The 12,492-nt window shown below is 31.7% G+C and overlaps 1 protein-coding gene across 1 annotated transcript in view; it reads left to right on the forward strand.

Moving 5' to 3' along the window:
• The first annotated feature begins 949 nt into the window (after nt 1–949).
• LOC118203027 (ADP-ribosylation factor-like protein 6-interacting protein 1) overlaps nt 950–12,492 on the forward strand; it is a 48,466-nt gene continuing 36,923 nt past the window's right edge. The window contains exons 1-2 of the mRNA XM_035375268.2: nt 950–1,188; nt 12,254–12,384. Coding sequence (XP_035231159.1) covers nt 1,135–1,188; nt 12,254–12,384 — 185 coding nt within the window. The 5' untranslated portion in view covers nt 950–1,134. The remainder of the gene's footprint in view (nt 1,189–12,253; nt 12,385–12,492) is intronic.

The following is a 12,492-nucleotide window of genomic DNA, read 5'->3' on the forward strand; positions in this document are numbered from 1 at the left end:
TTCCTTAGTGTTCTTGCGTTGCAGAACGACATATTCGTCTGGTAATTGCTGCTAGGATTACCTCATTTGAAATTATAGTCACCTCATATGACAACAACAAAACTGACTTATAGGATCCGTTGTGCTGCAACACAAAGTATTGAAACAACTTCAACGATTCAGGAACCAGTTATGTTAATTTATCATGCATGATGTTATTTTTCAAACAATGACCGGCGACCCCAAAATGAAGAGCAGTTTGTAATTCCATTACCCGTAAGGTTTTCTTTTATATTAGCATACCTTGTCTTCCCAGTAGTGCTCAAAATTATATGATAAATTGTATACCTTATATATTACAAATTCAAATCTCCTAAATGTGCTCATGTATAAAATTATGCAAAGGTATCTTTATATTTCAAATTTATGTTAATTTTGTATACTTAATGTTACATTCCAAATCTTATTTTTTTCCCCTTTGGGAATGGGGGACCAGTTACATAACTCTGGCTGTTATGTAACTGGTCCCCCATTTTTTTATTTTCCTCCCTACCTTACATCTCTTCAGCTTTACCAAACACACTCACTACACACACCTGGGAGACACTATTTAAAATAAATGTACACAGCCTCCTCCCCTTTTAACTACACGCATGGACTAAATCGTATTTTTAGTTAATTTTTTACTTCTTTTCCTTTTAATTTTAACTTTTTTTGTCCTGCATTACTTTGGGCCATTTATTTTACTTTTATTTTGTTCCAATTTTTCTTCCTGGCCTTTTGAACTCGTATAAAGAGTGCGAAGTTCCTTTTTTCTCTCCTCTGAAGGACGAAATTGCCCGTTTTCTGTCTACCTTTCCTTCTCACCTAAGCTAGACTTTTCGCTTATCTAAGCAGAAAGACAAAGACAAGACTTGCAAAACAAGACATCTGTCTACATTATTATCTCAAAATTTAGCGGCACATAGCGCATGCTCTGCATTTTCTGCCAATCTCCTTTACTGGCAGAATATCCTTGAATCTTGCGTGCGTTTCAGTCACTTTTTTTCTGTTTGAGATTGTATATACTCTACTTAAGATCGAAAGTAGCCAAAATGTTTTCAAGCTTTTAGCTGATAATATAATTATATACTTGAACATCGGCATTAATTCACTATGGCAGAAAATACAGAGTCTAAAGATGAGGGTGTGTCTGCGAAATCAGAGCAGGTAAATTTTAAGATTATGTTATTGTGCCAGTATTATATTTTGCATAAAATCTCTTGCCTTACATGATATTATCTCCATCATATATTCAGTGTATCTGAAATTTTTCTCGGTTATTTAGTATCTAATGGTCCGAATCGATTACGAATTTTCTGTTTGTGTCCTTAAAATGTTGAATTTGTTGCAGTGCTTTATATGCTAAATTATTCACGTATCAAGTGTATGTTCTGTGCAATGCACTGATGCAATTATTATTTACGTACAAAGAAGAACGGTGACTGAAATGTTATTTGTAGGTACTAGTAGGTGTGTGTTTAAGGTGACCAGACGTTCCGATTTTTAACAGTTTGGGTATTGTCCCACGTCCCGCGCCTTTTTAAAAAAAAGTCCCGATTTGTAGGAAGAATGAACAACATGCTAAGGAATATATTAAAACAAGAACTTAATTAGAATGGGCAATTTTTCCCCGCCGCCATTTTGTCTTCACGAAGTAAAGACATGTTTCTTTTCTTTTTAATTTCTGAACACTTCTTCCAACAATCTACTAGCCGAATTACACTTATGCTAGAAATTTTATCTAACAAAACTGCTTAATCATGACAAATATTCACTGCAAAATTGGGAAAAAGTGCACAATACCATACTCCTTACGCGTTTTTCAAAATAACACATACACATAAACCATGTACACGCTGACTTATTTTTACTTAAAAAAAATCCCAGAATTGCACAAAAATGGCATTGCGCACACTCTTCACTATATCCATGTACACTGCTTTTTTCTCATAAATTAGAAAAATTTCACGAAAATACATGACAATTTTCTCAATCTTTAAACCCGGTAAAAAGAACATATATGAAATTACTTGATAACGTATACCAAATTCCTACAAACATAAAATTCACAAAATAACTATCATTTAATTAAAATATAATTAAATTCAAAAACACTACTTAAAATATAAATGAGCACATACATTAAATTAATAAAAATTACCTTACAATCCTAATTACTTTAAACTAAATCATTGCTAATAACAATTTTCCCAATAATACCAAATTCCTTTACTTCCACCTTACATTTAGAACAATGCATTAAAATAATATCCTCAAATAATTAAAAATACTAACTTACCTAATCTTCTTCAGAATCTTGATTACGTGTCCGATAAACTTTTCTTTAGTTACGGCCATGGGATCCAAAAATTCATGAACACTGTTTCACACAACACAGAATAAACCAAATACAAAATTTCCAGATTTTTTCCCGATTTCCCCCCTTTTCCGATTCAAGAACCGTAATTCGTCCATTAATATCACATGACATATCCCATGATCTCTCATTTCCCTCACACAAAATAATGCGTAATCGGAACTGAGTACTGCTCACATTATTACCAAAGTCCCAGGTATTGACCTTTATCATCACCAGGTATTGACCTATTATCCCCCATTTATTGACCTTTATCGCCTCCAAAATGTCGCCAAACTACCAGTTACCATATTGTAAAGATCAACCCGCTTTTTTTTCCTACGGTAAATAAAGTGCGGACTTCAGAAAAATCACAATTAAGTGTTGAGACTTTGAAAGTCATTTTATGTCTGCAATATAATTTAACAAATTTTTGTGAAAAATTTTCACCAATGCTAAAATCTGGTCACCTTACGTGTGTTGATTCATTACACTGTCAATAAATTTATAGTATTAAGAGCTGAGATATTCTTCACGTTCTATCATTTTCTGTTGTTTGAATTAAGTGCAATTTGTGGAATTTTCATATGGATAGAGTGACTAGATAGATATTCCAGATGGTACAGAATGTTTTAGAGTTTAATGTAATGCTCTGCTTCAGGATATGTCTTAGATTTTGTAATAAAGTTGAGAATTTTTTAGTGCTGCTTCCATTAGTCATGGAGATTTTTTGTGGGATCCAGAGTGCATTCATTAATCATGTAGATTTATGTGTTAAGGAACTCACAAAGTTCTCTAAGTAATAATATGTGAAAAATGTTTCTGGACTTTTCATGTAGCTTTTATAGTAGCTGTACTTCAAAAATTGGACAATGAAGGTAAATCATCCATAGAATTTAAAAGATCAGTTCTCGAATATATTGGAGATTGAGGAAACATAGAGAAAAGTTTCTAACTTTTTTGAAAAAATATATTGAAGGAAAGTCAGTTGATTACAAATTATTCAGTAAAATATTCTACTTAGAAAGATGTATAATAGCTTTAAAATTACAGTTTTTCAACTGTAAAACTGAAATGTAGCATAATGGACTAAGATTTTTTTCAGAACACGTTTCTTTAAAATTTGCAGCATTAATAACTGCATTCTGCATACTAGGATTAATTGTAGTTACAGAGCAAGCATTTCAATAATAAATATAGTCAATTTATATTAACAAGGTGCAGATTATCCAGACCAAGTTTAAGTTTGTTTACTGCAAAATGGTGGAAAAATTATTGTTGTAAACCATTAGAATAAAGCAAAATTTCTACGGGAAATGTACAGTCAAAAGTCTTTAATAAGTCTTAAGAATACAGTCAAAAGTCTTTAATCCAGACTCATCAGGACTTCGGTGATTCCAGATTATAGATCATCAATTTAAATCTGGTAAGATGGCATGCAGAAATTATAAAATTAAAAATATGAAACCGTAATTTATGAAATAAAGAACAATATGATCTAAAGGGTATCAAAATTTACAAAAACAAAAAAAAAAAAAAAGCTTAATATTTATTTGTTTACCTTATTAAACATTTCTTTCAACGCGCACATGCGTAAAGCATACATTACGCATAGTCAAAATTAGAAAATTGTAACCAGAAAATTATTTGATGTGTATTCATGATATTTATAATGACGAGGAATTTGATTTAACTCATATCAGAGTATATCGAGATGAAATACTACATTTAGTAAAGAATTATAAGCTGAATAAAATAAAAGGTCCTTTGAGGTCCGGATTAAAGACCTTTGACTGTATATATAAAGAAAAAAATGCATGAGATAACAGCAGTGATAGCAGATAATGTCATGGTTTTAAAAGACTGTTTTTATCGAGAACAGTATATAATTTAAATACAGTCAAAAGTCGTTAATTCGAACACCCATAATCCGGACCTCAAAGCTAAAAACTTTCTGTGCATGCGCCGTGTTGACACATGCGCATAGGCGTTATGCGTGCGCGTAAGACCTTTACGACTGCGCATATGTGTGTGCGCAAACGCAGAATACGTTTTCGCGTGCACGTTTAATGTACAACGGAAAATCTAAAATTATCTAATTCAGTTAATGTTGATGATTGCGTTGTTCCTTAATCTTCGAATTGGATGCGGCTTATTATTTTTTGCAGACTGTAAGAGACTACTGTAAGAGCAATTTTATAAAAGTAGTAAACTTGAACTTTCGATTATGTCAAATAGAATTTCCGATGCTGGAGCTCCTAAAGGATCTACAAAACGAAAGTATGTTTCGATGTCCGTCAAACAAAAAGTGTAATTGCTGCAAAAAATGGATAAAGACATGAAGAAGGTGACAGAGAGGTTAGTGAAAACGAAAAAATTTCGATTGACAAGTTAGTCGGTATTTTCAGCACAGCAATTACGGGACTTGAACAGCAGAACTTTGTAACTGAACAAGAAATTATGTCTTTTTATAGAATAAAAGAGAAAGTATTATCACATAAAACGAAGCAACTTAAACAACTTACATTGAAAGAAATGTTTAATAAAGTAAAAAAATAAATATTAAGCTTCTTTTTTTTTTTTTGTAAATTTTGATACTCTTTAGATCATAATTGTTCTTTATTTCATAAATTACGGTTTCATATTTTTAATTTTAAAATTTCTGCATGCCATCTTACGAGATTTAAACTGATGATCTATAATCCAGAAAAATCCATAATCCGGAATCGCCGAAGTCCCGACGAGTCCGGATTAACGACTTTTGACTGTATACAATCTATAAATATTGTTAAATTAGTCATTAAAAAAAATTGCACAACTATTAATTTTCTATTAAAATACAAGATTAATGAAAACAAAAACAATGTTTTGTTTCCATTAATCTAATTAATTTACATCAATGCTTATTTAATTTGCATTACCAAATAAACAACTCTACTCTTATATGCGCCCTAATTTCACCAAATGTGGCGATATGTGTTGTGCGCTGGTTTCTGGCCTGATTACGTGTTCCGCAATGTTGGTTTCTATGGCAACCCTTTTTACGTGGAAACTTTGATTTGCTAGTTGGTTCGTATGGTAATTAAGTGATTTATGACATGTTGGCAAAATTTTAGTCGCGTACCTGGTACAACTATTTTTTCGGGTGGCTGGAAATTCTACAATTATTTAGGAACAAGTATTAGGTTTTGAACATTAATTTGTGAAACATAGTATCAACTTTGTGGATAGCGAGTCTGGCTGTCATATAAATAATAAATTAAGATTACGATGTCATAATAGATTACGTGGTGGCGTGTTAAAGCGACGTTGGCGCCTTATAATTGGAAATGCGTTTTGGAGTTTTATTTGGTGGTTTTTATATTTTTCCATTGTCGTTCTGAAACGGAAAAAGATGCTTTTAACAAATTTGTGGTGAAATTGTTTTGGTGATGTTTGAAATTGGTATTTCTGCTGTTCGAAGAAGCATTTATTTCTGGTAAGTCCATTTTGTTTTAGTCTTGTTCTTATTTAGTAGAATGTTATGTTCTTTGTTAATTTCTGTCGTTATTTTTTTTTTATTATTATTTTTTTTTTGAGTTGTTTGAAATTTATTTTAGTTTATTTTGTTTATTAGTGCACAATGCCTAGATAGTGCAATTCATAGATGTTTTTTAAAATTTAAACAGAACGCTGTGTACACAGTATTCTTGAAATTTATTGTTGTTAAGTAAATTTATTAAAACAAGGTGTGCATAGTTCGTAGCCTAGATTGTGCAATTCGTAGATTTTTTTTAAAGTTTAAACAGGATGCTGAGTACATGGTATTCTTTGAAATTTATTGTTGTTATGTTAATTTATTAAAGCAAGGTGTGCGTAGTTCAAACTTTACATTTTTGCTATCTAAATTTTTTGTTTTTGTTTCAGATTTTTAGCTTAAATTGTGTGTTCAAAACGTGGTTTTTGCATGTGCGAAATACATGTTTTTGGAGACATTTTGGGCTTAAAGTTCGAAATGTAGACAAAAAATTTAGATAGTAATATGGCAGCGTGGAGTTTCTTGCCAAAAGTGTTTGGCGACCTGGGGGCGCATATAAGAGTAGTTCCAAATGAACTTATTATCCAAATAAAACTGCTTAAAAATACAGGGACTATTGTTAAAATACTAAACTATTGTTCTTTCCGGTGCTTTTGTTACTGTCAGGTTAAATGCAATTTTGCATTAAATAGGGACATAGTCACCAGTATTATTACCTTGATTAATATGGAGGTTACTGTGCAATAGAAACTCTCATGGCAATTTTCTTAGAGATTTCTACTACTTAAAGTGAACAGAAATAAGTTTTTGCAATACATGTCCATGGCAGTTAATTGCTAGGCAACTGTTTCTACAGAAAACTGAAACTATTCAGAAATATGCAGCTTTGGGTAGTTTCACTTTAACATTTGGTCAGTTAACAAAACAGCACTAAATGCATTCTTTATAAAAAATTTAAATAATACCAATATTCTCAAATGTGGAAATTTTTTTTTTTTTCCCAGTTTGTGAAAATTGTTTTATTGTGGATTGCTTTTGAAAAAAAAAAAATTCTCATTTTACCTTGATAATTCATGTTCTATATGAATTCTACATTCATGTTGACCACTTCAGTCAACTGATGTGGAAGGATTTCCTTGCTGCCTGGCTACGAGACCCAACAAACTGGATTACTGTTTAGACCTTAGTTTCTTAAACTGTGGGTTGCGGGACCTGCAGCAGGGTATTGTCAAAAATTTTAGCAGTTTTGATATTTCTTTATCTTATTATAATAATTTTACAATTAACAAATATTTTTTCACATTGTATCTTAAAATAGATAAAGATAAGACAATTCAAACAAAGAAAAAACAAAAATGTTTCGACACATTCTTTTTAGTCTTCATTATGTCATTTATGTCTTCATTTTACTTGGTTTGCACGACACTGTCTTTTCGTTTGTTACTTATTTAAAATTTTCACATTGTTCTATGTCTTAAAATTAGAAATTAAAATTTAGGACCTAAAACTGCTATAATATACAGTCAAAAGTCATTAATTCGGACACCCATAATCAGGAATGATCTATAATCCGGACCTCAAAGCTACAAAATTTCTGCGCATGCGTCGCGTCGACGTAAGACCTTTACGGCTGCGAATATGCATGTGCGCATGCGCAAAATGTATTTACGAATGCGCGTTTAATGTATAACGTACGGTATAAGCTAAGCTAAAATTATCTAATTCAGTTAATGTTGCAGATTTCGTTGTTCCTTAATCTTAGAATTGGATCCGGCTTATTATTTTTTGCAGACTGTTAGAGCAATTTTATAAAAGTAAGCTTGAACTTTTGATTATATCAAATAGAATTTCCGATATATATTACTAATATATAAAGGATCTACAAAGCGAAAGTATGTTTCGAAGTCCATTAAACAAAAAGTGGAATTGCTGCAAAAAATGGATAAAGGATAATGGATTTGTTTATCTAACCATTCCAAAATCTGTTTATCAATTTTACACTCCACTGCCTGTGTGTGGGGGGGGGGATGTCGCGGTACGCAATGAATTGGAAGTTGATCTGTCAGCACTATCCTTAAAATTCTATTTGAAGATTTATTTTTTATAATGCATATCTTTAAACAGGTTAGTTTTTATTGCTAGCTGATGTAACCTTTCCCATTCCTAAATTTTGCTGCCTATTTGCTTTAATCTTTTGCCATCTGTGAATCGTGCTGCCTGCTGTAACAGTTCTGGTGCTGGGCTTAAGCATAATTACAATTTTCTTTGACTTTTTTCTTTAAGATGTTAAAAGTTATTTATTTATTTATGGAAAGTACTGTCTGTCTATGGTAAGAACAGCTCTCGCCAGTTTGTCTGCAGCTGCCTGTTGCCGTAGAAACGAGCCCTAACCCATTTTTCGTAGGGGTGTCTTGAAGACTTACTTCTGAGTTTGCCACCTTGGCGCATTTAAAGATGATTTGGCGATATTCACATTTTGTTTTAGTTTCAAGTAAAATGCTTGTTGACCCTTTGCGTCGACCCCGACATCCAATTTCCGAAAATGAAAATTCGATGGCGTAGATAAAGCTTTTGCAGTCAAGAAACGGTCTTTGATTTTGCCGTGTGAGGTACAAGTCGCTGAATTTGCCATCCCTCTAGATGTACGATGAGTAAAAATAAACTTGTAGGGAAATAAATTTAAAAATCCGTGTTTATTTTTGAAGAAAAATTTTAATTTTGACATTTAAAAAAATCATGCTATTATTTTGCTTCTTTTTTGTTTATTTGTTTGCTTGCAAAATCATAGATGACATCTTAGAAATCTACTTGATTGCCCCATTCTCTGTAATATAGTATAGACGCACTTCATAAATATAAAATAAATTTAATTTTTATAGTTCTCCCCTCTAGCTGATCTACCTGAACATTCAAAGCAATTTCTTCAGTCTTTAAATGACGTTCTGCTATGTTTTTATTTCAAAATTTTCTGTTAATTTATTGCTTGTGCTTTAATAATGACTAAAAATTTCATCATTAAATGTATATGGAATCATCTTGAAAGTAAAAGTGTTTTTTTACATACCCATGCTCTCAATAAATACTTTTTGCGAACATTTCTTCTATTCCCATACCTTTAAACTAAACCAAAAGCTAGTTAATTTAATGGCGGAAGGAAGCGAAGGTGAATTAAAATCAAAACTGCTTTTTCCTTAATTACCAGTGGTTTGGGTTGGTTTATATGATTACGGAAAGCCTCCAGGGTTAAATGCCTAAGAGGAGGGATGCCTTCATGGAAGGCTTGCTAAGGGAAACTGGCTGTGCGCCCAAAACCGTATCATGTTGCCAACATTTCTTAAAAGTTAAATTGCTGTCAATCCATGTTTCATCGATGTAAACGATGTGGCGTTCACTTGCTCTGAGTTTTCTCATTTCTCGTAAATAATTGTTCCTCCAAAATACAATGTGAGGTCTTTCGATAAGATTTTTTTTTTTTTTTTTTTTTTTTCTACGCATTCCAACGAAAATTCATTGAACACAAAACTTTGCACAAAGAGTCTTTTTGCCACGGGAAGTCTATTTTTTGCCTCATGACAGGCAGTAATTTCCGCACAGATGGCACTTTCTTTTCTTTGATGTAAAAGTCTTGTATTGTCTGCCGTAGAACGAACGCATTTGTCAAAATTGTCAATTTCACACTTATGATTAGCAGGGCTTTTACATTTCTTTCCAAGTGTATTCAGAAGTTTATTTTCACCCATTGTTGATACTTCGCTCTTCAAAACTTAAGGTAGCCCACCAGCGGCCGAGCGGAAGTCGCTGAACACTGGTAGTTCGGTCCGAGGTTCGAATTCCGCGAATGGGCTGGCTGCATGGGTGTTTTCGTGGTTTTCCCCATGTGTAACGTGTGTACGAGCCAGTTTCCCTTAGAAAGTCCTCCACGAAGGCATCCCTTCCCTTAGGCAGATAGCCCTAGTGAGCTTTGCCATAATTAAATACACCAACACCAAAACTTAAGGAAGAGGAACTACTAAAGAGTTCGCCGAAGCTTCAGAAGCGCAAAATTCTGCGACATTATACACGATTTGACGTGACTGAGACTTTAAAGGTTGACCTTTCTTAAACTGGAAGGGCATTTTAAAAAATTGGCTATTAACAAAGCACTACGAAAATCAAGCTAAATAGAAGCGAATTTGAGCAAATGCTAGCACAAAAGATATAACAACAAGAATAAAAATAGCTAATAATAATATAAGGCTTAAGAAAAGATGCGTGCAGCTGGAATGAAGCCGAGAAGACGAATGATAAACTTCCCTTAAGCCAACAGTCGCCAAAAACAAAATAACAATAAAGCAACCATTGGTTCGTCCCTATTTGAAATATACTAGCCCTGTTGCTATAGCGACCGCCACTCGCCAGACAGCGTGGCGGGAGCTGTTCTTACCGTAGACAGACAGTATTTTTATTTTACTGTTCCTGTTATAATAGTTGAAATTTACTATCTTATTTTTCTAATCTGTAGTATGTAAAAATTAGATTTTAAAATCTGTTTAATGTGTGTATTTGTGGAATTGATATTTCTGATTTGAAATTTTTTAAATGTTTTAATGGAATATTTTAAATTTTCTGTATACAGAATGGTTTTTTTATAAGGATTTATTATAATTTTCCCTAATCATTTTTAGATTTTAAATTTTCATTTATAGTATTATAAAATAAAAATTTAAACTTTGGCAGTAATATATAATGTAACATATGATGATTAATTTTTAGAATTAATCATTCAGTTTTCATGATTGTTATTAATTCAATTATTGATTTTGTTAAGTTAATGATGTATAAAATTAATCATTCAGTTTTCATTATAGTATTCAGTTTTTTTTTTTTTTTCAAGTTTCCTAGTCACGTAAAATATAGTCTAGTCAAGTCTAGTCACGTAAAATATAAATTACTGATTGCAATAAAAATTATCTTCGTATTTCACGTAGTCATTAGCAAGATATCATGGTGAATCTTATTTGAATGTTTGCATCATGTTTAATACATTAAAAGTTACGTTTGAGATGGAAAAGAGTGCGAGATAAGTATTCAAAATCTTTACTTATATTAGAGTGTATGGTTAGCACTTTTTTAAAGCAGAATTCTAGCAAATTATAATTTAATATCATCAAATGAATATTAAAAAGTTATATACTATTTATCAGGATTATTTAGGAATGAAAAATTTAATATTACTTAATTCAAATATTTAATTTTTCATTCCTAAATGTAGTATTTGTTTCCAAATATGATAGATGCGAATAAAATTTAACTTTTTAGTCTTCTTTAATTCTTTGACATGTGTAAATTGCATTTTTAATTATATTCTGTAGTTGTAATTTCAGCAGAATTATAAATTACAGTATTATGGGCTGAATATTAATTCATGAAAATTTTTGCAAGAATAAATAATATTCCATTTGCTGGTACTTTTCCCTTTTGCCGGCACAGGCGATAAAATCGCCAATAATGATACAACTGATGCCAAACGGAATATCTTCGCTGGTAACCTTTTACACATTATTTTCAAAACAAATCACAGGCATTTCTTTCAGATTGATTGTATCTTTCAGTACTGGCATACAATTACATATAATTTTTATCAGATAGTTCAATTTTATGCCCTAAGGTCCTTCGCGGTAATTAAGTCAATTAAGATGCAATCACACCGCTCACTCGAAGGCAAAAATATAGAAAAGGCAAAGTCAAGTGTTAAATTCTTCAATTCTAATGAGAATGCACTAGCGAAGTAAAGCATTACGGTTTTACATAATTTCCGAGTAAGCTATTGATACGAATTGAAATAATTCTTGCATTTAAAATTGCATTCCAAATTAAGATTTAACTTGAAATTAATGTATATAATTTGTAGCGTAGTTTACGCGTGATGGGGTCACTTGATATGAACTGGCGAATAAGGATGTTGAACCGTGAAAGTATAGTAAATTCTTAAATTAATGTCTTTTTATAAATTTATTGGTTTTTTACAAAATTTTAAACAATATTAAAATGTTTATGCTTTCGAAATAAAAAATTCTTAGAACCAATATTTTTTATCTGTATACTGTATGTTTTCGTCAATAAAGTCTGCTTGGCAAGATTTGCGCCAGCAAAACGGAAAACTACCTATTTGCTGTACATCTGACTTTGTGGATAGGAACGTGAAGTTATGCATTTTTTCTCTGATTGCGGTTATTGTTTTATTTTATTACAGGCATGACGGAATTAATATATTTTATTATTTTTGTTAAATATGAAAATATACTCGGTAATAAAATTTTAATTTTGTTTTCCCATACTTTGAAATGTATTTATGTATTTGGATTAATTTTTCTGCTTAGGAATTAGTCAAACTCTGCAAGCGGCGTTTAGAGAATTGGCGTGAAATCCTTACTCATCTGAATGCTTTGATGATGTGGGAAAAACCGTACTATCCTGGAATCATTGCTGGATTTGTAACTTTTATATTTATGTGAGTTGTTAAACATCTTAAAAGTCTAGTCTGACTGGTTTGTAAATATCTATTTTAAAAAATATAGATACATTACTTCAGAACTGCATTTGCTTTGTTGTATTGAGT

The sequence above is a fragment of the Stegodyphus dumicola genome, chromosome 8, assembly GCF_044657685.1.
Source record: "Stegodyphus dumicola isolate Sdum_Otavi_A_Nest chromosome 8, ASM4465768v1".
Taxonomy (NCBI): Eukaryota; Metazoa; Arthropoda; class Arachnida; order Araneae; family Eresidae; genus Stegodyphus; species Stegodyphus dumicola.